Source organism: Hemicordylus capensis, chromosome 10 (genome assembly GCF_027244095.1).
Source record: "Hemicordylus capensis ecotype Gifberg chromosome 10, rHemCap1.1.pri, whole genome shotgun sequence".
Taxonomy (NCBI): domain Eukaryota; kingdom Metazoa; phylum Chordata; class Lepidosauria; order Squamata; family Cordylidae; genus Hemicordylus; species Hemicordylus capensis.
Window position 1 is genome coordinate 12175006 of NC_069666.1, and position 25478 is coordinate 12200483.

The window sequence follows — 25478 nt, forward strand, 5'->3', positions numbered from 1 at the left end:
GGAGTCACATTGAGGAGGAGCCGCGGGGGATTGTGGGAGAAGGGGGCTGGCTCCAGTCTGCCTCTCCTCCCTCCCCTCCGCCCCCCTCCTTCCCTTCCCCTCCCCCCCGCGCGTCCTCCGGCCAAGATGTCTGACATGGAGGATGATTTCATGTGCGATGATGAGGAGGACTATGACCTGGTGAGGTGGGGGGGCCTGGGAAGGGCAGGGGGAGCGGGGGGCCCGAGGGGAGGCCGCGTCCCTGCGGCGGGAGGGCCTTCCCCAGCGACCCCCTGACCCCCCCCTGAGGTGCTCCCCTCCCTTCCCCTTCGGGTGCAGTGACAGGACGAGCCCCGTCCCCTCTTCCTCTGGGCCCCGGGGGCAAGCAGGGCAAGCGAGAGGCTTGCCCGTGGGAACGGTTTGGAGGGAACACCCCCTTCCCTCTGCCCTCCCCTCCTAGGGAACGGAGGCCACTCCGAGTAGGCCCCTCCCCAGGCCCAACAAGTCGGGGGCTCCTGAAAGGAGAGACCTGTTTCTTCTTGGACTCGCCAGGCCAGGGCTAAAAGAGCCGCCTGCTTGGGGGAGTGGGGTGGCCAGTCACCGTTATGGTTGCCTTGGTTGACAACAAGGCAAAAGCTTTTAATGCAAAGCAAAAGGAGGACAACAAGAGCCAGCCTGTCCCCCGCTCTCCTCCTCTTTAAGGCTCTCTCAACCATGCTTGTTATCCTTTCTCAGGGTCAACTCAGGGGTGAAGAGGCGAGGGAAAGGGGAAATGGGTAGGAGGAGGGCAGTTGACTCTTGCAGAGTAACTTCAATATATTGTGCTGGGAAACCTGTTTATGCTGTGCAAAACTGATATTGCTCTTATGGGATTTTCCTTCTTTTCTTACTGTTAGCCCCTGATATATGTATGTGTGTGTTTGTGTACATGCTATTTTAAAAAATGATACTGCAGTTTTATTTAGTTAGGGTAAGTTGCTGCGTAAAAAGCAGTGGGGCTTACTTTTTGGTTAAAAATGCATGTTTATTTTGTAGTGAATACACTGTAAAGTGTATTTCCATAAATTTGAAAATGGAGGGAGCATGTGGGGGTTTGTTTATTTATGTTTGTGTGTGTGTGTGTGTGTGTGTGTGTGTGTGTGTATGCCACCTGACTCCAAAGGCTCTAAGTGGTTTGTGGATATTCTGTAAAAAGCTATCGGATATGGGCATTTGTTCTTACTAATGTAAGAAGTAAAAAAAGATAAAAAGTTTGCACACAAACAACGAGCAGGTTGTGCATCTCTTCAGAAGTACTTTATTAATATTTGGGTCAGAATATATCTTCTAATAGGTGCTCTTTAATACTTATGCTTTTGAATTTTGTGCAGATGAAAGCAGTGTGTTATTAAGCACATATTTTGTTTCTGTTTAGTCTTTTGCCTTCCATATGATGGGATTTCTTTCTTTCTTGATATAAAGTACTGTGCAAATACGCTGCATTCCTAAGCACGCTTGCCTAGGAGTAATTCCTGTTGAATTTGGTGTGACTTATTTTCAGTACATGTGTACAGGATCATATTGTACAGGGGGAAACAATAATTATATTTTAGCAACAACTTCTGTGTACTGTCAAACACTCTAATTTCTGCAACTTTCTAAAATTGAATGTTGACCACTTCATTGTGAACTAATACTTTTCTGTCTGAGATCAAACTTTCTTTCAAGTGACTGTTAAAAAAAATGTTATTGTGGCTTTAAACTGCAACTCATTTGTTGATTTGGGAACAGTGTTTCAGAACACTGAAATAGGTATTGTGGGTATAGTACACTACACAAGCTCTGCCAGCTGGGATAGGGTGACTGTCTTGTGGAGGAGCCATAGTTCAGTGGTAGAATATACATGTTCAGTCTCAAAGGTCCCGATTCAGTCCATCACATTAAAGAATCTTGGATAGCAGCACTCTAAGAAACTTCAGCTTGAGACCCCAGAGGGCTGCTGCAAGTCACAGTAGTGGATTAGGTAGACAAGTGATCTGATAGGACACCTTCACACGTAACATAAATAGAAATTCTTCTACTAGTTGGTCAGTTTGAAAAGTTTTTTTTAAACTAATAGATTCACCAAACATTCTAGTGTCTTAAAAGCCTTAGGTTTTTTTAAACAATTCTAAGTATGTTGAGTTGATTGCAGAATGAAGGCTGTATGTTTATAAAATGCAGTATAATCTGCCCTTTCAGAATTAAGGAATTATTAGAAAGTTGTTATGATTGTACAGATATGTAATCACAGTTCTGGAGCTAGTGTCGATAAATGCAGTAATTTGACTGGCTATAGTGAAACTTCAAGTCATTATCTTATCAAGTGCTCATGGTTGGAGGACTAACAGTTTGGTTTTGTTTGAAATGCTTTTGTAATCAAACATCCTTGAATGTAAAGTTACAGTGGTTCATTGCTCTCACTTAAGACAAAAAAAAACATTCCAGAGAAACAGTTCAGGGGCTGTATTGAATTAAAGTATACAAATCATACTTCTGTAATAAAAGAAACTCTGAGCATTTGATTGATTTTTGATAGATTTGACAGAGGCAAAAAGGAAACTAGGAAACCAATACTAAGCTCGATGGACCAATGATTTAATATAAGGCAGCTTCAAATGTATAGTTGTTGTTTCCTTCTGGCTATATGATAGTAATATAGCTATTGGTTAGGGGAAGCATTCACTTCAGGCCTCATAATCTCAAGAGCTTCATACTCTTTGCAAAATTAGTTCTGGATCCCAGTCCATCTCCACAGTTGCAAAAACAACATAAATCCTCTGTGTATGGACCAGGAGTAGGCAACCTTTGACATGGGTGGAAAAATTGGCACACAAAATGATTTTGTGTGGCACTCTCACTGACTCCTGAAAGGCTGTACTGCTGATTAGCAAGAGCTGGATCATCTCTTTCCCCTACGTCCAGAAAGAGATACTGGAATTTCTTCATGTCTGTATCCAGGGATGGATGATGATAGTGAGAGTTGCTCAAAAATTCTGCTTTTCCATGAGCAAAGCCTAGTCTGGGCATTAATTTTATTTTTAAACTGTAAACTCCTACTATTACAACTACTATGAATATTTATATACTGTTCTTCAACCAAAGTTCTCAACACGGTTTACAAAGAAAAATTAACACATAAATAAGATGGTCCTCTGTCCCCAAAGGGCTCACAATCTAGAAAGAAACATAAGGCAGATACCAGCAACAGTCACAGGAGGGATGTTGTGCTGAGGCCGGACAGGGCCAGTTGCTCTCCCCCTGCTAAATATGAGAGAATCACCACTTTAAAAGGGGTCTCTTTTCTCAGTTAGCAGGGGTATAAGACAGAGAGACAAAAACATACCAGTGAATTACACTGGATCACACTCAACTGGTAAGATCTGCATTTTAATTTATTTTAAATTAAACTTATTAAGCATTTTAGAAATATTTATTTAACATACAACAATAGTTTAATTATATAGAGAGGAAGACATTCTATTTTGACATGTTACTGGCACATGAAACCTTAAATTAGAGTGAATAGATGAGGACTTGGCACATCACTTCTGAAAGATTGCTGACCTCTGGTGTAGACAGAGGAAAGGGACTGGATTGAACTGACATGAAATCTTTGCTGAATTGCTACCTGGGGACAATAATTCAGGCTGAACAGCAGTGTGCCATGTGGATTCTTAGGTTTTCACTCATTGAGCTATAGCTATTCTCACAAATGGAGAAAGCAGTTGACATTCCTACTGTAAAGTTTACATTTTAAGCACAAGTGTTGAGGAGGGATGACTAAAAACTATTTAATAACAACTTATTGGGTAATGGTTAAACATGAGTTAAGATTTTGTCACTTTTCATTCAAAGCAAACAAAGTACAAACTTCTGTTTGGGAACCAGTTTATTTTGTTCATGCTTTCAGTATCACCTACTCTTGACTGTGATAGTTAAATTAAGTATATCTCCGAAAACCAGACATTGGGGCAAACAGGAGCTGGCTATCCCTTTCATGGCCTGCTTGTGAACTTCCAGAGGTTAGCCCCTGTTGGAAACAGATTGCTGGACCTTGACCTGATCCAGCAAGGTCATTTTAACATTATTATAGGAGAAACACGTGAAGGTACCTTATACTGAGTCAGACCATTGGCCTATCTAACTTGGTATTTGTCTACAATGACTGGCAGCTGCTTTCAAACAGGTCTTTCCCAGCCCCACCTGGGATTGAATTGGAGACCTTCTGCATGCAAAGCCTTTGTTCTACCACTGAGCTATGGTTCCTCTTATGAAGAATACCATGCTAATAGACAGGATCCAAACTCTTACTTCCTAATTGGCTCTTTCACCCTAACATTTGTAATTGTGTTACCCCAGGGGTCGGCAACCTTGGTTATCCAGCTGTTGTTGAAATAAAACTCTCAATTAAGGTGCTGTACAACCACCTAATGGTGCAGCAGGGAAATGATTTGATTATAAAGCCAGAGGTTGCTGGTTCGAATCCTTTCTGGTATGTTTCCCAGACTATGGGAAACACCTATATTGGGAAGCAACAATATAGGAAGATGCTGAAAGGCATCATCTCATACTGCACAGGAGGAGGCAATGGTCAACCCCTCCTGTATTCTACCAAAGACAACCACAGAGCTCTGTGGTTGCCAGGAGTCGACAGTGACTCTATGGCACACTTTACTTTACTTGTCCTTCCCCTTTTCCCTCCCTTCCTGCCTTCACACTTCATAAAAAATATCAAAGGTAGCACCAATCACCTATTAGATAGGAGCCCTGACAGGGGGAAGTTTCTCCCTTTTCTTTCTCTTTTAAAGAGAGAGCGTTTGAGCATGTAAAACACAGTAGTTAGATGTCGTTATTTTTTCCTTTCATGCAGTTGACTTTTCCACTCATGTGGATTCTCACTGTGACTGGCCATTAGGTTACTTAAAATTTCATGTGAGAGGAGGTTTCATCTAGAATTTTCAGTTTGCCAATGCTGCTGAGCTGTTCTGTGCTAATTTGCTGCTTTCCTCTGACAGTGAGTGAGGAGGAGTGAGTTTTTCAATTCCTCCTTCCTGAAAAGCAGTGGATTCCGAAATATATTAAACAGAAAGTACATATATTTGGTTCCTAAAAGGAAGAATTTGCATAGTAACAGCTTACAGATCATTGGTCATGCTTGAGCACAGCTACAGTATAATGGCTTTTAAACAAAGCTATACAAAGCATGAGTCAGTCTTACATATGAATATCGAAAGCAATATACAGTAAATCCAAAAGCAAATTGACATCCAATGGATAAGGTAAAACTTTAAACAGAATATGGAGGATCCCATTAAGGGATTTTAGCAGGATATATTATATAAACCCATGATTATCTTCCATATTAATCATGATTTGTTCAGTTTTGCATAATGTCATTTTCATAGGATAAAGGATGAAATGTTTTGATACAATGGCAGCAGTGTTCCCTGTAACAGGGAATCCCAGATCGTCTATCTTGACTACAAGTCCTAGCATCCCCAGCAAAAGGCCATTGCAGCTGGGGATGCTGGGAGCTGTAGTCAACAACATCTAGGAATCCCTGTTTATAGGGAACATTGAATGGCAGTAATTCAACTTCTAACATACCCAAGGGTTAAAGTCGAGGAACTATATATCAAAGTTTTTCAAGTAGCTGGTACATGGAATCTTAGAATTTCTTTATTTACTGTATTGCATTTCTATACCAGCCAACTCAAATTAAGCAGATGTGCTGTGCACCCTTATCTCTGGCTCCTGACTTCTGAGTATAGGCAAACTGATCGTAGACGTGTTTAATTTACAATCATGTTGCAGCTTTGATTCAACTGCACTAGTTATCAGTTGCCAAGCATGATTCAAGATAATGGCTTTTCATCTTTAAAGCCTTAAATGTCCTCTTGTGCATTCCACTAGCCTCCAAGGCTAGCTCCTTCAAGGAGAGAGCTCTCCTTCCCCTGTGTTTCTTCATCAAGTGTCATGTGTGCTAATACATTAGCTGCTAGCAAAAGGCTCATCATTGTGGCAAATGCACCTGAAGGAAAGGCTTGTGTATTTCAAGAGACACACTGTGCCCTTCTGCAGAATCCTTGTCAGGAGTGTTTCCCAACCCGATCTGGAGAACCTAGAACCTTCTGCATGCAAGCATGCAGATGCTCTTCCACTGAGTTAGAGGCCCATCCCCTAAGGGGAAGATCTTCCAGTGCTCACATGTGGTCCCCCATCCAAGTACAAACCAAGGTGGACTCTGCTTTGCAAAGGGGACAATTTGTGCTTGCTACTACAAGATCAGCTCTCCTTCCCAATAACATTTTATTATATATATATATAATTATAAAATGTATAACAACAATAGCATGTTAATACAAGGATTAGGAACTTGTATTAGCCTTGTATCAGCCTTTCACGGACTGAAGAGTTTGATGACAAAGTAAAAGTTTATAGGAAACTCACTTAAACATCAGAACCCATTTTTATTTTCTGAGGGCTGAATTCCTAATTAAAGCAACAATGCTTTTTAAAAAAAAAAAAATTAAGAATAAGATTTTGTTGCATGTTAGGTCTTTAAATGATTGTAGCTGACTCCCAGTTGTCCAAATGTGCTTCATGAAGACTCTTCTGACTGGCCTGGTGTCGCATTAAGGCTGTGCATCTTTCAAACCATGAGTCTGGGAGTGAGTCACAGGCACCTTCCTGTCTCTGTACACAAACCCTAACCAAGGTTTATAAGCCCTTGCTAGCCTGAATCAAGATTAGTGTCAGTCACATATATGACAAAGTGATGGTTAAAGCTGACTAGGAAAGATAGATGAGGAGGTCTATCCTGGAGATGGGAAGGAGGAGAGGGGATGGTGTACACAGCTCATTCCTAATCTTTTAATCATGTCTTGTGTCTCACCTATAAAATGTGATTAGTTGTAGGGACATAATTGAATGAAATTGCATGCAGAGCAGACTATAGCCAGTGAAAAGCAATTAGTTTCTGCTCTCCTTTTCATGTGATTGAGAAAGGGCAAAGTTCACATTTAAAAAAAAAAAAAACATGTTCCTCCCTCAACAATGCAGCAACTAATCAGTTAAAGTCCACCATAATGTGTGTGTTTTCATGTATTAATAACTTGGGATGGATCTGTATGTGGTGTTCTGAGGATATCTGCCTCTATCAAGCCATGTCTTCATGTGCTGCTTTTCTACACAGTGATAATGTGCTGAACTGCGCCCCTTTTTTCATTGTCTGCATGTTCGTGGAAGTAAAGCCTAGGGTTAGTGCCTCTAGCCAGATGAAGACTATACACACAGAGAGAGAAGAGAGACTTCTGTGATTTCAAAGAAGATTTTGAATGAGATAGTAATGTAAAGTATATGCCCCAGTAATCCAGCAAAGATCTGAATATGAGGGTGCTGAACTAGACAGTGTTGCTAGCTTGCATTAATAACTTTCAGTTGACAATCACTAATCTGAAAAATCTGAAAACATGTCCCAAGTCTAGTTTTGGCTTTTGTCACTTAGTCATCTCACAACTCAAAAAAAGTTACCACTGAAAAGCAGGTTGGTCCTAATTGCATGTCAGCAATAAAAATCATGTAATTTATGGGAGAAAAGCAAGCTTTTTAGTTTTTGCCTACAATTTCCCCCCTCTTTGTGACTAGTAGACTAACACAGATGGCTGCCCTTGTGTCTCGTTGTTATGTTACTTGTGTCTAATCTGCTGGAGGTATGAAAAAATCTGCAAAAATATAAAACTTGTCTGTTTGCTCAAGCCAGAACAAAGTAAGTTTTTCCCCCTGCCCTGTCTAGCCACTATCAGTTAATTGCTTAGCATTTTACAGTGTTAATCTGATTTTCTCTTTCTGCCCTTCATAAAATGTAGGAATACTCTGAAGACAGTAACTCTGAACCGAATGTAGATTTGGAGAATCAGTATTACAATTCTAAAGCCCTGAAGGAGGATGACCCCAAAGCAGCACTGAGCAGTTTTCAAAAGGTTTACAACTTTTTAAAACATTTATGTGTATATTCCAGTTAAATGTCCTTCTGCAAGGTTAATAATACAGCTTGTTGTTCTGTAGTGGCACTTGGGGCATCCCCCCGCCCTTCTCATCTGCAATTTGCATTTTGGAGTTAGCTGTGGTTAACATTATGTTGGCACTAGCAACTGTTAGTGCCAGACCATGGCTGGAAGTGGATTTGGAATCTGTGGCTTGAGCCATCTCTGGTTAGCACCATGTCTCATGTTAATGATAACAATAGTAATCTCAGAAGTTGAAAGGGAGGTGAGGGGTCGGGGTGGGAACACGTTGCACATTTCTGCCCTGCCCTGGTTTGGAAATTAAGCAGTTTTAGATCTTCTCTATGCCAGTGTGTTCCCTATAACAATGAATTATAGTCTTGCCAGTAAAGTAAAGATTTGACGAATGCTTGCTACCCAGTGTGATATTTGTTATGGGGATGCACCAGTATTACTGCATTTCACAAAGCTGGATTAATAATATTTCATCCTTATTGTGATCTGTCTTGCTTTCACAAGTATGAGTATTGCACCTGCTCAGTAGAATTCTCCATTCTTCTCATTATTATTAGGTTATTTTGTTTATGTGGCTTCTTAACATGTTAAAATACATCAAGTCTCAGTAAGCCACATGGAATTGAGAGAGTAATTTTTTTTTTTTTTTTGCTTCTTTTAGAAATGCCTCTAAGGATTTTTTAATCTTTAAAAATATTATTCTGCAGCCTAACTTGGAATGCTCTATGATAGCTCTGTGTTTTCAGAAGTTTTGAACTGGAGGCATTAGAGTTGCAATAACATCTGAAGCATTATATTGGATAGGATTTTTTACCTCCTCGTAAGAGCCTTGTAATAAGAATATACTGTAAATGCATCTCCTTAGTTTTCATTTTTGGTCTTTAAATGTCTGCAATTTGTTGTGGTCATTTAAAGACATGAAAATGAATATTGTGGAGGGAAAGAATTCTTAATGAAGATTTATCTGTGCCTTTGTCTATCACCAAACTAACAAATTAGACCAACCGTGATAGTTTTTGGAACAAAAGCAAAGCAAAATTATTTTCAAGCTGTCTTGGCTCATTATTAAACAAGCTGCAATGTTTCCATTTATGAAATCTTCAGACATCAAGATGGGGGGAAAAGCAATTCTCTTGCATTCTCTGATTTCAGGTTTTGGAGCTTGAAGGTGAAAAGGGAGAATGGGGATTCAAAGCATTAAAACAGATGATAAAAATAAACTTCAAATTGGTAAGATGAAGTCATTTCACCCCCTTTTCTTTTACATGCTATTAAACAGTATCAATATGGACAAGCCACTGCTACCAAATTTTGATCTTCATGCTATATGATTTGCTTATACAGTATGTTACCAAAAATATACCTCTCATTACTAATCTTGCCTAAATCAGCATTGCTATACTTACCACAGGGCCATTATATAATCATTACTTAAATTTTGGTCTTGCGATGTAGAGGTGTGCCTGAATAAACAGAAATGAACAGTATCAGAGAGTACAGCTGGTCTTGTGGTAGCAAGCATGACTTCTCCCCATAGCTAAGCAGGGTCTGCCCTGGTTGCATCTGAATGGGAGACTTGATGTGTGAGCACTGCAAGGTATTCCCCCCAGGGGATGAAGCCGCTCTGGGAAGAGCAGAAGGTTTCAAGTTCCCTCCCTGGCTTCTCCAAGATAGGGCTGAGAGAGATTCCTGCCTGAAACCTTGGAGAAGCCGCTGCCAGTCTGTGAAGACAATACTGAGCTAGATAGACCAATGGTCTGACTCAGTATATGGCAGTTTCCTATGTTCCTATCAAAACACCAGTATCTTTCTTGTGATGTGTGTCTGCATTTAAAAACTGAAACCCTCTATAGACTTGTGGTAAGGTGTGTTAAAAAAAAAATACTGGCACAGCTTCTTAGACCTAACTATTCTTTGTCAACATTGCACAGAAAATGTAGCTTTATAGTCCAGTACTGCATATTATTCATTTAGTCTTTATTTCAGGATATCTGTTACTGTAAATCGAGAAGATAAGACATCCACTTAATGTTTGTGGAATTAACTTTAATAGTAACATATTTATATGTTGACACATACAATTAATCTCCCTGAATAGCACACGCCCTGTGCATCTCAGTGTACTGAAAATACCTATATTTGATTCTCATCTTCCATTAGTGCCAGATATATTTGCATTGGGATAATAGCTTGAAGTCTGAACATCGTACAGTACCAGCAATCTTTATGGCTGCAAAGAATATTTCAGTCATCTAAAGTCCTTCTAAAAATGTTCTTTCCAAAACAACCACCCTAAATCACTTTTATTCTGCCAGCTGTGAATAACATGCTCATCCTAAATTTATGAATCCTGTGTGGTTTTTAATCGCACGTGTCACATACTGTGCCAAAATGACCAACCAACCTTTTTGTGATTGTCTTTGAATATCACACTAATTAGTCTCAACTTCCAGTCTAAAATGTTTCATTATTATAAATCACCTATGTGTTTCTTTTCCTCGCAGACTAATTTTCCTGAAATGATGAACAGATATAAACAGCTATTGACCTACATACGAAGTGCTGTTACAAGGAATTATTCTGAAAAATCCATCAATTCTATTCTCGACTATATCTCCACTTCCAAGCAGGTTAGATTATCCTTCCTTTTAAGTTTGATTTTTTTGAAATTGAGCTCCTTACATTTGGGAATAATTGCAATGTTAACCTCTTGCATTATAGAAAATAATCTTCCTGGATATCTCATTGACTGGCCTGTTTTGTTTTGTTTTTAAGCTAGCCCTGTAGTTCTTGCCACTAGTGAAACAGACCAGGAGAGCATTGTGCAAAATGTATGAACTAAAACTGCAGATGAAATTGAAAAGCTTCCCTTTGAATCTTCATGGACTGACCCCTGTGTTTGGGAACCTAGAGCAAAGAGGACTTCTTATTAGGGATGTGCACAGAACCGTAGAGCTGCGGTCCGACGCCGGTAGGGGTGGCTCTTTAAGGGCGGGGGAGGGTGCACTTACCCCTCCTGCCACTTTCCCCCTGCCGGCGCTCTGTTAGTTTCCGAAAATCCATGGGGCGGCAGCAACGTGCGCAGCGGGCACACACGTGCGAAAGCGGGCGCACGCACACACGGTACTTCCTTATTTCCGGCCAACCACAGGGGAAGAGGTGGCAGGGAGGTACGCTGCTGCCCTATGGATTTTGGGGAATTAATTGAGTGACGGGAGGGGTAAGTGCACCCTCCCCTGCCTTAAAGAGCCACCCCCACTTGTCGGACCGGTGGAACCACCGGAACCATAAAGGGCCTCTGGACAGGTTCCGTGCACATCCCTACTTCTTATGTATTATTCTACCCTAGGAAGGCTGTAGAAGAGCTTGGAATATATCATAGTCTGGCATTTCTCAGAATGCCATATGGCCCGTATTGAGCTGGTTCTAGTGCATCTGTTCTTAGCTGAGTCCAAGATGAGGGAGTGAATCTGGGCATCTTAAAAGAATTCTGCCAACCCAATTGATTTTTTTTTTAACAATACTTGCGAGGCCTGATCTCCTGTAAAACGTAAAGCTGCAGCTTTTAAAAACAGAGGGAATAAATGAATGAATTTATTATTGCTGTCAGTGACCAGCAATCAGAAAGTAAAATTAAAATAAAATCAAAAACAGGACTGAGTAATAGAGTATCAAAACATACACATACAGAGGTCTCAATTACAATTAATCAACTGATCCCGTCTCAGTTTGCATGCTGCAGCACAGAGTCTTGCTCCCCCGGCTGTAATTGCTGTCTACTGCTCTGCCAGAAGAAAGGAAGTATGATACTCTTCTGATCGATCTGGCATGTTTTTTATAAGTGGTTCAATCGAGGCAATGTGACTGTCTCTATAATAGAAACAGTATAAAAGCACATGTGAGATGGACTCAGTATTGCCCGAACTACATGAACATAGCCGGTTCCTGAGCGGTATTCTCTTAAATCTGCCATCCAAAATGGCAGAAGACAGGGCATTAAACTGCACCAGCGAGAACACTCTCCTCTGGTTTAGAGTGGTCAAATTTGTAAAAAAAAATCCAGTGAAAAATGCCAGTGTGTTAAAAGACTAACTTTAGAATAAAGACTAACTTGGAGAGGTGCCACTGAAATCCCTAGAAATCTTTTTGAGGCCTCTTTAGGAATCTCCACTCAGGCTCTGACAAGTCTTTGAGCATCATCCAGAAGCACTGTAGGACCTCCTTGCTTGGATTGTTTTCTGATGGGCAGGGTTAAATTCAGGAACCTATCTGAATGTTTTGTAGGTCAAGGGTTTTGTTTTTGTTCTTAAGAAGTAGTTTGAAGGATAATGGGCAGGATAGCAAAGACAAACAGGTAATCCAAGTTTACCTGGTAATCCAAGTTTGTGAATTACCACATGGCAATTCTAAACATAAATATCACTGCAAAATCCTTGCCATGCTAATATTAATGACTTTATGATCGGTGGAGCTATGAATGCTTGATGGTGCACCATGTCATTGGATTGGGGCTTGGAACTCTTTTAATGTAATCTTTTCATGCTAGGTTATGCTTACATGTAAGACTTTACTCAAAGTTGTTTTAGCTTTGTTTTCATTGCAGGCATGGAACAGTATGGTACTTAATCCAGTGTTTGTGGAGGGTGGTTATTAGTGTGTTTAAGGGGGGAAATACTGTTTAACTTGCTCTCTATGATTGATGGTCTGTTAGTGCTTTAAAACTGCAATGTTGAAATATTATTTTTCCCTTAGTTAGAAGGCAGTTGACATCTGCATGTGCCAGATTTTCAAATCCTGATGTAATTGGGATTGTTTCTAGAAGCTGTGTTGCACAAGTGCTTGGGTTCTGCCATCAACATCTGTGTGACTGTTTTCACTGGCAGAATTTTCTGAGGGTCAGGAAGAGCTAAGCCCTTCTGTCTCACTTGGGACTGCCATTGCTCAGCTGCCGAAATGATCAAGGGTAGGCATGACCCGAGAGCTCTGGCAGAAACCCAGAGCCTTTTGAGAAATCAATATTTCTACTTTTGCTGCAAGAGCATAGCCTGGGCAGCTCTGCAGCTATGAATACCAGATTAGCCACCGTAAATCTCCCTCCCAAAGAAAGCACTAACACCCCTCTCTTTTCACCGCTAGGCCTAGTCTATCATCCCAGGTAGCAGCTGGCTAAATTGCTACACAAACAGCAGCAAGAGCCGTGTGAGGGCCCGGGGCAGAGAGAGGATAGCAGGGAGGATGTACTAGCTTAATCCGCCCAGGGATTCTCAACTTTGGGTCGCCAGGTGATGATGTACTACAACTCCCATCATCGAAGGCCATTGCAGTTGGGGTGATGGCAATTGTAGTACAACATCATTTGGAGACCCAAGGTTGATAACCCCGGGAGAGACATTGAGAGCCATTGAAAGCCCAGGTGAGGATACAGTTTTATTCCCAAGAGAATTAGGGCATATTGTATCCGGAATTGTTCTTTTTTATTATGCTTTTTCAAATGTCAGTAATATGTATGGCTTAATGCAATTGTCATAATGTATACATTGTCAGTTTCTTCATTTAAAGTATTATGAAATTCAAACTTGCACTTTGAGTATGTTCACGTTGACTTTATTAACAGGCACAAATTTGCTGTTTACAATTATAGAATTCTGATTTTTTATGTCAGATGGATTTGCTTCAGGAATTTTATGAGACAACACTTGAAGCTCTGAAAGATGCTAAGAATGATAGATTGTGGTTTAAGACAAATACAAAGGTAAAACGGGGTTTTGTTGGGCAGTCATCTTTTAACATTAATATAGAAATCCCAAAGTGTTAAAAACCAGCTTGTTCTTTGCAGCTTGGCAAACTATATTTAGAACGAGAAGAGTATGGAAAGTTGCAGAAGATCTTGCGCCAGCTCCATCAGTCATGCCAGGTACAGTATCATGTTTTAAAACTGCTTTACTATTTCGAAACACTTAATCAGAATTGCTATCCTGAGGTTTCATGTCGCATTTTCAGGACCTGAAAACAGTTTTGGTGCTAGGATGTGCGTTCAGTGGGGCTGGGCAGGATGTGTGCCTTGACGCTGAACTATGCTTCCCTAACCATTTCTGAAAAAAATTAACTATCTGTTAATCTATTCATCACCTTTCCATATTAATACTCGTGTTGTTAAAATAGAATTCTGGACAACCAGAACATATCTCCCTCAGCAGCATTTCAAAATGTCTTTGTATCCCCTCCCACCCCCCAAAAAAGACCATAAGAGAGATTTCAGCATCTGGAACTAGGTAATGAAGTGGCTTGGCAAGCATCCCTGAGGAGGATGTCTCACAGCTATGGCATCATCACTCAAAAAGTCCTCCCATGTTAGGTATTTCTGTTTGGTAGGTGAATCTCCTTTGGGAGAAGACTGACCTGCTGTTATGCTGAGCCAAAGCCTAGGGACATTTGGGGATGAAACCATCACTCAGTGGTAGAGCAGCTGCTTTGCATGCAGAAGGTCCCAGGTCCAATCCCTGGCGGCATTTCCAAATAGGAGTCTGGAAACTAGGAGAGACTCCTGCCTAAAACCCTAGAGAAGTCGCTGCCACTCAATATAGACAATCCTGATTGACCAAAGGTAAAAGGCAGCTTCCTATGTTCCAAAGTGGTTTCTCAGATGTAAACGACTACAATGCTGTCTTTAGGCAGCTGCCCTTAAAGACGGCCCAGAAACTTCACAGAATGCTGCTGCTTTTGACTTCTTGTCTGGGGTGGATTGTTCATCTTAACTGCTTGCCAGTGTGTTTCTGGGCCCACTCCAAGGTACTAGTAATAATCTCTAAAGCCCCAAGTGCCAGCACATGAACCTCCTTGTTCACTAGACCTCTACAGGGGAGGCCTTTCTCTTGGGATGCTTAGATTAGATGCTTTTTCAGTAGTGCAATACTTGAGACATCTCAGAGAAGCCACCTCAGACCATCTTCCTGCCCAGCTACATACAGTTTGTCAAAAATTTTCCCTCCTGCATTTTAAAGAAGTTGTTTGATATGCTCTGGGACAACTTTCACAATTGCTGTTGCTCTTACATATTTCTTTGAAGATAAATGTCAAATGGGAGCAGAAATCAGCTTTGTAATTATTGGAAGAGAAATTTGATGTGATTAAGAAGTTCACTACCTTCTTAATTTGTATTTTAAGAAACGTACTGAGAGATTTCTTAATTTATTAAAGTCAGATCATAGAACCATTATACAGTCTGGCATAATAGAGCGGGCAATGTGCTATCATGATAATTTTGACTTATGCATCCACCTCAACCAGTGATGGTTAATTTTACTGAACATTTAATAGGATCCCCCCCCCGCCCTGCTTTTTCTTTTTCTTTTTAAATGCAGAGCTTTAAATTGCCACCCCAGGCATCAAACTGTAATGGGTCAGCCTGGTATTTTAATGGCAGTGTATGTAAACTGATTCTTACAGTTCAAGATCCAACTATATTTAAGAGCACAAATAAGCATTCACATGGGAAAGAGAGCATAACTTCTGGCTTTTCTATTGCATGCCTTTTCCCTCTTATTAGACTGACGATGGAGAGGACGACCTTAAAAAGGGCACCCAGCTATTGGAAATCTATGCTTTGGAAATCCAAATGTATACAGCACAGAAAAATAACAAAAAACTTAAAGCACTATATGAACAGTCATTGCACATCAAATCTGCCATCCCTCATCCACTGATCATGGGCGTCATCAGAGGCAAGTGCTGCTTAAATGTCTAGCTTTGAACATAGTAAGAGGCAAGGTGTTAGTCTGGTTAGTTCACTGGCTTGACAGTTCTAATGGGGTGTCCTAGATGTTCTCTCAAATTGAGTTTGGCGACACACTTTAGTAGTAGCATTCAAAACTATGTACTATTTTTCTCCGAAAAAAAGTTCTCAAAGTTGTTTGCATACCAAAAGAATCAGAACATGGTTCCTTGTCCCACAGGAGCTCACAAGAGGCCACAGCCATTGCGAAGGATGCTATGCTGGACTTAACAGGGACAGTTGCTCTCCCCTTGCTAAACACAAAAGAGCAACTCAACTCCTGCCTGTGGCTTCCAGCAGCATCTAGTGGGCCACTGTGCGAAACGGGATGCTGGACTAGATGGACCTTGCGCCTGATCCAGCAGGGCTGTTCTTATGTTCTTAACTTCTTTAAAAGGTGCCTCTTTGGCCAGTTAGCAGTAGTGACTGGGCAGTGCTCATGTTGCTTGCTCCTGTGATGTATTAGAATAGGAATGCTTTCGGGGAGAGAGTAGGGCGAGAGTAGAGAGAGTAGAGTATCCTAAGACGGTTTCTAGATTTGTACAGGATATTGGTGTACTGTAACTTATGAAGAATTTAGAGGCACGGGAGTTGTTTGGATTTTTTAGTGTGATGTTTTTGTTTATGCAATAACAAACATAGATCACATTTCAAATCCTAGCATTATTGGCATTTATTGGTTTGGGATGTTATTGGATATACTAACTGTACAGGAAAGGATAGGAAAAAGGTTTGGATCTACAAACAGAGAAGGGAAGTGATACAGATAAGTATCATATTTTCATGTCCTAACAATGTTTGCTAAAGATGTATGAGAGATGAGTTCTGCAGTGTATGAATGCAAGTTTTGCTATTTGGAAGAATTCCATTTGAACAAATGTACTGATAGTAGTTCTTTTAATATAACAGTTGAATATTTCCCCCAGGGTGGTGGTGGTCTTCTGTAGCCAACATCAGAATGAGTGCTTATAATGTCTGATTTGAAACTTCCTTATTTAGTATGTTTTCTCTTTGTCAGTATTATTAACAAATAACAGTTTTAGAAATCTTCCTGGTATCTTTACCACAGTGATATTGTGTCTTACGGTGAAGGTAAGCTAAAGCTAACAGCATTTACCATTTTTTTCTTTCAGAATGTGGTGGGAAAATGCACCTAAGAGAAGGTGAATTTGAAAAGGCACACACAGATTTCTTTGAAGCATTCAAGAATTATGATGAATCAGGGAGTCCTAGAAGAACCACTTGCTTAAAATATTTGGTCCTAGCAAACATGCTGATGAAGTCTGGAATAAATCCGTTTGACTCTCAGGAGGTACAGTTGTCAATTTCTTCCCATATTATTAAGGAAATTAGCATAAAGCATTTTAGTTGGTTTCTAAATATGCTTATTGTAGTCTCTGTCCTGTTTAGGCAAAACCATACAAAAATGATCCAGAGATTCTAGCAATGACAAATTTAGTAAGGTAAGAGTTCTTTTCCCCTAAAGGGCAAAGCTAGAAGCAACTTTGAATCTAAAATTAAAATCACTAGTAATTTTGTAGAGACTAACTTGAAACCTTTTTAAAAATTATCTTTAATAACAGCAAGCACAGTACTTAAGAGCCATGAGAGCTGTGTATCATTATGTTTGTAAATGCTTCCAGCAATGGAAAAATCATAATCTTAAATATGTATTTTTCAGTTATTCTAGTTTTTAGTCCCACCAATATGTATCTCCATGTTAGTGTAACCTATTTAAATGGCTATCCCATTTACAACACATTCTGCATCTTAAAGGACTCGGAGATTGTGTTCCGCAAACAACATCCCCATCACGTGACAACCTGCTTTTGAAGCTGAGACGAGTTATAAATCTTATTTTGTCATATTGTTACGGAGGTTTGCTGTTCAAAGAAAAAGGTTGAGCTTCCTACCAAGAGCCGGTCTGTCCATATAGACAGCCATGGCAGCCGCCTAGCGCACCCAGTTTTAAGGGGCACCAGTAAGGCTGCATGGCCACTCTAGCTGCTCCACAACAGGTCACGATGTTTTAAACATCATGAGCTGCTGTGCAATGCCGGTTGCCTTTGAAACCCACATTTCTTGGCTGAGGGGTGCACCCTCTCACCCCAAGCCACCCTCTCACCCCAAGCCAGCTGCTCATTCTCCTCGCCTGCTTGGCAGCCCCCCTCCCAAGCACAGCCACTGTGCATAGAAGAAGAGCTTTCTCCTTGGTTGATAACTTCTGCCTTATCTTACCCCACAACAGTTCAGCAGGGCAGAAGTTGGCAGCAAAGGAGAAGGTGCTTCATCAGTTTGCTGCTGTGGCTGTGTTTGGGTGGGCAGCTGCTAAGCAGGCAAGGAGAGCAAGCAGCTGGCTGAGGGCAGGGAGGGTGCATGCTGGGAGTTACCAGCCACGTGCAGGGTTCCACACTTCTCAGCTGGGTGGGCACCAAAGTCATTTCACAGAGGGCATCAAAAACCCTGGGGCTGGCCCTGATCCTACCAGACAAGCTCAAACTCTTGGTCATGCCTAAAGCAACTTCTTGGATTCTAACCAGTGGCTGACTCACTGACTGAATTATTTAATAGAACTACTCAGGAGTTACTCTAAATTACTAATAAATTTCAATAGGACTTCCTCTAGTAAGCTTAAATCAGGAAGTTAGCCACTGCCGCTTTGAAATGCCTTCATTTTCTTGTTGACTTATTAAGAGGCTGGACAATTGCTTACTACAGATATTAAGTACGCTTCTGTTCTAGTTCCTAGAAGCCAAATTCTGGTGTCTGCTTTCTTTCCACCTGACAGCATTGTAATTAGCTATGCATGTGTTCTCTCTGTCTCTCCTGAAGTGCCTATCAGAATAACGACATCACTGAATTTGAGAAGATTCTGAAGACAAATCACAGTAACATCATGGACGATCCCTTCATAAGGGAACACATTGAAGGTACAGTCGTGAAAAATACTTGCAGTCTTAGCTTCTCCTCCATCTCAAGGCTCCTCTCATTCATATCCTCAATTTTTAAAGGCCCTTCCTTCTGCATTCAAGGAATTATAGCAGTGTAACTGATACCCCATGCTAGATGAGGCTAATTAAAAACATTTTCTTAACAGCAAGCATTTGGCTAGAAGGAGAAATAACAGCTTTTGTGTAATGTAGCTTTGTTGTTATGCAGGGGCATCTCAGACATGGCAGCAGGTCATGGGCCAAGTTATTGGCTGGGGCTCAAGGAAGAGCCCAGTCAAGCTGTTGCAGGGTGACTTGAGAGAGCCCTGGGGAAGTGGAGCACTGTCCAGCACAGTCACTAGCTTTGACAGGGTGGAGTATGTTGAGAACATCAGAAAAGCCCTGCTGAATCAGGCCAAGGCCCATCCACTCCCGACCCCCTGCCTCCCGCAGCAGCCAACCAGAGGCACTTTGGAAGCCTGCAAAGGGGGAAACGAGTGCAGCCACCCCTCCCTTTGATGCTCCCCTGCATCTGGAGTCTGGGGACATGCCACCTCTGATCTTGATGGAAGTATATAGCTACCAAGGCTAGCAGCTGTTGATAGCCCCATCCTCCATGAATTTGTCTAATCCCCTTTTGAAACCATCTGCATTGGTGGCAGTGGGTTGAAGTCAGTGAACAGCATTTTTATCAGAGATCTCTTGTAAGGCTTAGTTGCCCCTGAGGAAGACCTTTGGCTGAAACACGCTGGGCTCATTAAACAGTTACAAACATCTTGAGATGTGGTCTCTTCTTGTTGGTGCATCACCACAGCTGGCAGCAGCAAACGCCATAGTTTAACTAGACGTTGTGTAAAGTAGTACTTCCTTTTATCTCTCCTGAATCTCCCAGCATTTAGCTTCAATGGATGACCATGGGTTCTAATATTACGACATAGAGAGAAAAACTTCCACCTCTCCACTTTATCCACACCGTGCATAATTTTATATTCCTCTATCATGTTCCCCCTTACCTGCCTAAGGTAAGGATAAGCTCACTACTTCCAGGATAGTTAGGACATGTTCTGATGTTACTGCCAGTATAGATGGTTCAGGAAGTAGAGTATCTGCCTGGTTGCCTCAAAGCCTTCATGGAAATGGGATGGAGGCAGTATCCATGGCTCAGCTCTGAGGTGTCAAAAGTAAAATGGCCAAGAAGGATTCCTTTGAAAAACTCCAGAAACATTGGAAATGGGGAAAGAAGAGGGGTCATAGGGGGCTGTAATCCCCTCGCCTCAAGCCTGTGTGGGAATTGCTATATACAAACAACGACAAATAAAACAAATACTTCTATACCGCTTTTCAACCAAAGTTCCCAAAAGCGGTTTACATACAGAAATAAATTAATAAATAAATTGCATGTCTCCCTGTCCCCAAAGGGCTCACAATCTAAAAAGAAACGTGAAGGCAACAGCCACTGGAGGGATGCTGTGCTGGGGTTGGGGTGAACCTGCCTGGACTCTAAGATTGCTATCAGAGGCCCTTCTCTCTGATCGGCCATTAATGGGAATCCCACTGGGTACCAGGGGGACGGGCCCTTGTCAGTGGTGGCATCCCACTTGTAGAATTCCCTCCTCAGGAAAATATGGCCGGCCCTGCCTTTGGACGGATGGTAAACACTTTCCTGCTTCTGAAAGCTTTTCATATTGCTATGAATTGATTTTCTTTTCAGTTTTGTTTGCTGATGATTTTGTTTCTTATTTATTGTTGGCATTTTAATTGATTTCTATTGCTGGTTTGCAAGCTGCTGTATTGTGTTGTGATGAAAGACAGAAAAATATATATAAAATAAATGCTGTATTCTTCTGCCGTTAACGTCTGGGCTTTTAAGGAAGTATGGGGAATAAAACCAAAGTTCTAGCCCACTGGCAGTGGCTGTCAATAATCTTTTAAATTAGAGATGTCAGAGACTAAACTTGGTATCTTGTCCTTGGGAAGCTTACACTGTGCTACATTTGATTCCTAATTCTACCACAAGAGTTAGTGGGAAAATCTCATTTGATAGGTATCACTCAAATAGAATTGAATCATTTGAGGTCTCTTAGTTTGATTTTAAATAAAACCTTCTTAGGAAACTTAATTTAAAACTCAAATCTTAGGACTTAAAATACAAGCACTAATTGCATACATATGGGATTGTAACAGTCACAGGATAGATTTAAGATGACTTCATTACAGTCCAAGTTACTTCATACAGACCTATTGATCAGAACCAACAAGCAGATAGCCATCAACAGCAAAATTAACATTTTAACAAGTTAAGATAGAATATAGAGAGAGTATTCATCATCTTAAAAATCTATATACTATGTACTGATCATCAAAATACTTAATCTAAGTAGAAATGTGCTGTACTCCTTAAAATTTTAGTTATTCATATCTTGAATCAACTTTTGCCTGACCTTGCAGACTGCGGCACAGAATTTGGCCACACTAAATGTTGTTGATTAATTCCGATCTGCAAGAAGATGGGAGGTATAAAACTCAGCTGATTGGCCTGGCATATTCAGTCAAAGAGGAGCAATAAAAGTGGTGTGAATATCCCAATAGAATGGACAATATAAAAGCACATGCATCACAGTTTAAATTTCCTCTGTGCCATGTGGGCATTTTTGGCCAATAAGTGGAGTTTTCCTCATATTTGCCCTCAAGAACTTCAGATGCAAGTGCATTAAAACGTGCCATCGAAAATTCTCTCTGCTGGTTCGAGATGGTCCGACTATTGAGAGAACTGGTTGGCTTAAGATCACTTGAGAACTCACCAGGGCTGAGGAGGCCAAATTTAAATCCTTCTGTCATTCTATACTATAGCAAGGATACCTTGCTTAGTATTGTTGGAGATTAAGAAATTAGGAGAAAACTCATATGTACCAAGTGTATCCTGCAAAAGCCTAGTAGATTTCAAGTAGATTGGAAACTGTCAATCAGTATGAGTGATGCCTAGGCCAGCTGGGAAGAATATTAATTTTAACCAAAAATTAAAAAGGAGCCAGGCCCTGGCCTCTAAGTCAATCAGGCCTGCTTTTCATCGCCGTACAGCATTAGGTACAAATCTTGCTGCTGAGAACGCAGCCTCCAGAAATTTAGATTGCATCACTTACAATTGAGTAAATTTCAATATATGGAGAGCTGAGCACCATATAACAGCTGAATTAGGGCCTTGGCCTCCAGCACTTTAATGGCAGCTGGAATGATATTACTCCCTGTAGAATGAAAACAATTGAGGTTAGCAAGGGCACCCATTTTACCTGCTCAATCTGGGCCTTCCAGGAACCAGTGGCTTAGTCACTGGATTTATTGTTGTTACCATATTGTTACTGAACATAACAAATGCTCATTTGCTTAGTATGCTACTAATTATTCATCCAATAACTATTTGCTTTTCTTCTTTTCCAGAACTTTTGCGAAACATCAGAACACAAGTGCTTATAAAATTAATTAAGCCTTACACAAGAATACATATTCCTTTTATTTCTAAGGTACATACAATGCTATTTGCAGTGGCTTCCGTTTCACACCCCTTGCCAGTCAAAGAAGAGAAGCTGACTCTTCTTGTTCTTCGCTAGGGTGCCCTCACAGCTGAGCAGCATATTCTTCATGCTCCCTTTGATCTCTGCAGGCATCCACAAATTTAGGCTTAGCTCACAAGCCAGCCATTATTTGCAGTCCCCACTCATCCCCTCTCCTCCTTCCGATCTTTTTCTGGCACCCCAGCAGAGGAGAGAAGTGGGTCTTCTGTCACTTGCACTGGGAGATGGTAAGAAACCGTGGGAGCCCTCTCCTGGTCAGGAAAGATTCCTGCTGTTTCTGACCTTCTCAAAAATTGCAGTGGAAATGAGACCTATGAGGAGATCTGTATGGTACTGGGGGTCCAGCTTGCCATTGGGCTGGCAAGTGGATTTGTAGATAACTGCAACTGTGGGTTCCTTATAGACGGGGTGTGGGGGGTGTGCTTGTGCGCGCGGACGTGTACGTGTGTGCCAGCCAGCCAGCCAGCCATTCACCGTTGCAGAAAAGGTACCGAATATTAACAGCCTGTGTGTTGGCATCAGCTACTACAGTGGCAAGACTCTGCCTGTGTGTGTTAAAACATGCCCGCTCTTTACTTTACTGGAACTTAGGCTTAGTATCCAAACGCACCATCTGCTGCAACATCTGTGGATCAGCAGCTTTGTATAGGATTGCGCTGTAAGAACACATCCAACAACGGTGCAATTTCTCTTTCAGGAGTTTAGATACAAAACTCTTGGTGGTTGCCTCAAAGGGTCATCGTCAGCTGATCTTCCATTTGTAGATGTTTTTTGTCCTTCCTTTCCCAGTTTTCAGATTAGTGTTGATACTTTCTATTAATATAGTATAGATAAATCAACCATATTGGGAAACCAAAGCTGAGTTTATTACTAAGAGACATCTTAATATTCTTACCAAGACATGTAAGACCTGTTTTCTGCCTTAGGAGTTAAACATAGATGTAGCCGATGTGGAGAGCCTGCTTGTGCAGTGTATACTGGATAAGTGAGTATCCCCCGCCCATTGCCCTTCTCTTTCTGACTACTGAATATTTTAAAGGGTTTATTTATAGCCCAGGAGAAGTAAACAGCATATGTGTGTGCTTTCATGAAAATACTGATGATTTTGCCATTGTATGGCAATTAAAAGTCTATGTATTGACAGTGTCTGGGTGAGTTGTCTGATTTAGAAGATAATACGCTCAGATATTATTTGGCATGGTGATACTAGTTCGGAAACTGCAACTGGTGCAGAACGCGGCAGCCAGATTGGTCTCTGGGGCCACTCATAGAGACCACATTACTCCTATTTTTTAAAGAATTACACTGGCTGCCAATTAGTTTCTGGGCAAAATACAAAGTGCTGGTTATTACCTATAAAGCCCTAAATGGCTTGGGCCTAGGATATTTAGGAGACCACCTGTCTCTTCATATACCCCGCCAGGATCTCCTCCGCGCCCCGCCCAGGAACATTCACCTCTCCCCCCCACACCAATTATAGCTTTGTACTTTGCAGCACCATGGTCAGCTCCAGGGAGGGGATTTGCACAGGAGTGGGGAGGAGAACTTGATCCTGGTTGCCCAGCCAAGTTTACGAGATTAGCAATGTTACATCTGTTTCATGGCAAGCTGAAACACTTCTTGTTTTTTTAATTTTGTTTTAGCACTATTCATGGCCGAATTGATCAAGTCAATCAACTCCTTGAGCTGGATCATCAGAAGAGAGGAGGAGCACGGTATACTGCGTTAGATAAATGGACCAGCCAACTAAATTCTCTCAACCAGGCCGTAGTCAGCAAGCTGGCTTAACCAAGAACAGGCTATTACGACATGTACTTAAGGCAACAGCGCAGTGATGTAAACCTTAAAAACTGGGAATGGCAAAACTACTGTCGGTTGGTGTGCCCTGAAATTATTGGAGTTAATGGCAGAAGTGCTTTTTTGATCAGCTGGTTTGTGTTTTGCTGCTGCATTTATCCCAAGAAAAACAGCTTTAATCTCCAGAAGAAAACCAAAATGCCACGGGATTTATGCTGTGTTGACATCTTGCCCTCACCATGCAACACCCTAATAATCTGTCAAGGGGCAACTAATGAACCAGAAAGAAGGTTTTGTTTGTCATGATTTTAAATACACTGACACGTTCCTGTTGGTTAAATTTAAACATATTTTACCTGCAGAAAAAAGTCTCTCACAAAAAATAACCTGCAATAACTTGAAATGCATACCCTTTTGAACACTTCCTTTTTCTCATGTATAAATCGAAATGTTTGCTGCATTTTGCAAAATGTCAATTCTCCAAAAATGTGTCCGTATATTTCTGTACCTGCAGTGTAGTAAAGGTTTAGAAGAAACCCCGTAATTATGGTGGCATACTGTCACTTAGGTTTCAAGCAGCAAAAATAAACAGTGCAGTTCAGAAATTGTACAGTTTTTGTTTCTTAATGTGTTTTTCATTATATGCCTGGGTTATGCTTAAGAGAAGTAGGGAGAACATTGCTGCCTTCTGCCTGTACAGTGAAAACACTCTTGAAGATCAGGGGCACCATTCATCATGTGCTGCTGCTCAAGTGTCAGAGGTTTACTTCATGCAAGCCCCATTTTTCTAGTGCAGCCTTAACACTTCTCAACAGCTTAGCCATGGGTTAGGTCTTTGATTTCCAACCAGGGGCCCATGTCCCCCCTGGGGGTACTTTGAAGCCTTGTAGGGGGTTTGTGGAGCCCTCCTGACTCACTGGCGTGCTGCACTATTGGCTCCCAATCAGAGGATTTGTCTCATCAGCCAGGAGAAGTAGTCGTTTCCGGGAGAGGGAGCGGTTTCAGGCAGCATCCTTCCCTTGCTGAGCATCAGCCAGCATTTCTCTTACTGCTCAGCCTATGATGCTGAGGGAGGGCTGGGCTGAGCATGATCACCTAGCCAGCCAGTTTCAAGAAGAGGAGGAAGAGGGAAGGCCAACATTATGCTGTGAAGCCCTGGCCACCAGGCTCCAGAGCATGAAGGAAGAAAGCCACAGCATAGAGATAGGGGTGCATATTTTGTGTTTTGTTTTGCCTGATTCCAGGGCAGATTCACTTGGCATGTATTTTATTTCCCACCAATTATGGCAAGATTTACTTCTGGAGATCACAATTCTTGGCTGTTTGCATATTTATATATATATGGGGTACCATAGCTGAAACTTAGTTTTAGAAGAGGTACATGTATTTT

General features: G+C 41.3%; 1 protein-coding gene across 2 annotated transcripts; it reads left to right on the plus strand.

Moving 5' to 3' along the window:
• The first annotated feature begins 22 nt into the window (after window positions 1-22).
• On the plus strand, window positions 23-24698 carry COPS2 (COP9 signalosome subunit 2). 2 transcript variants are annotated; one of them, XM_053273056.1, is made up of 13 exons: window positions 23-180; window positions 7869-7982; window positions 9174-9251; window positions 10526-10651; window positions 13663-13773; window positions 13858-13935; window positions 15568-15742; window positions 16926-17104; window positions 17203-17255; window positions 18625-18722; window positions 22158-22240; window positions 23218-23276; window positions 23935-24698. In XM_053273056.1, the coding sequence occupies exons 1-13, from the start codon at window positions 127-129 to the stop codon at window positions 24077-24079; spliced, it is 1353 nt and encodes a 450-aa protein (XP_053129031.1). In that variant the 5' UTR covers window positions 23-126; the 3' UTR covers window positions 24080-24698. The 2 variants fall into 2 exon arrangements, with proteins under 2 accessions (XP_053129031.1, XP_053129032.1); XM_053273057.1 differs by having other exon boundaries at window positions 13684-13773.
• Window positions 24699-25478: the final 780 nt, after the last annotated feature.

What these genes read in the sequence shown, in the direction of transcription:
- COPS2 (XM_053273056.1), top strand. Translation starts at nt 127, where the DNA reads ATGTCTGACATGGAGGATGATTTCATGTGCGATGATGAGGAGGACTAT. An exon ending in GGTTTAAGACAAATACAAAG is followed by an intron (nt 13,774 to 13,857) that starts GTAAAACGGGGT and finishes TGTTCTTTGCAG; the next exon opens with CTTGGCAAACTATATTTAGA. An exon ending in ATATTCCTTTTATTTCTAAG is followed by an intron (nt 22,241 to 23,217) that starts GTACATACAATG and finishes TTTCTGCCTTAG; the next exon opens with GAGTTAAACATAGATGTAGC.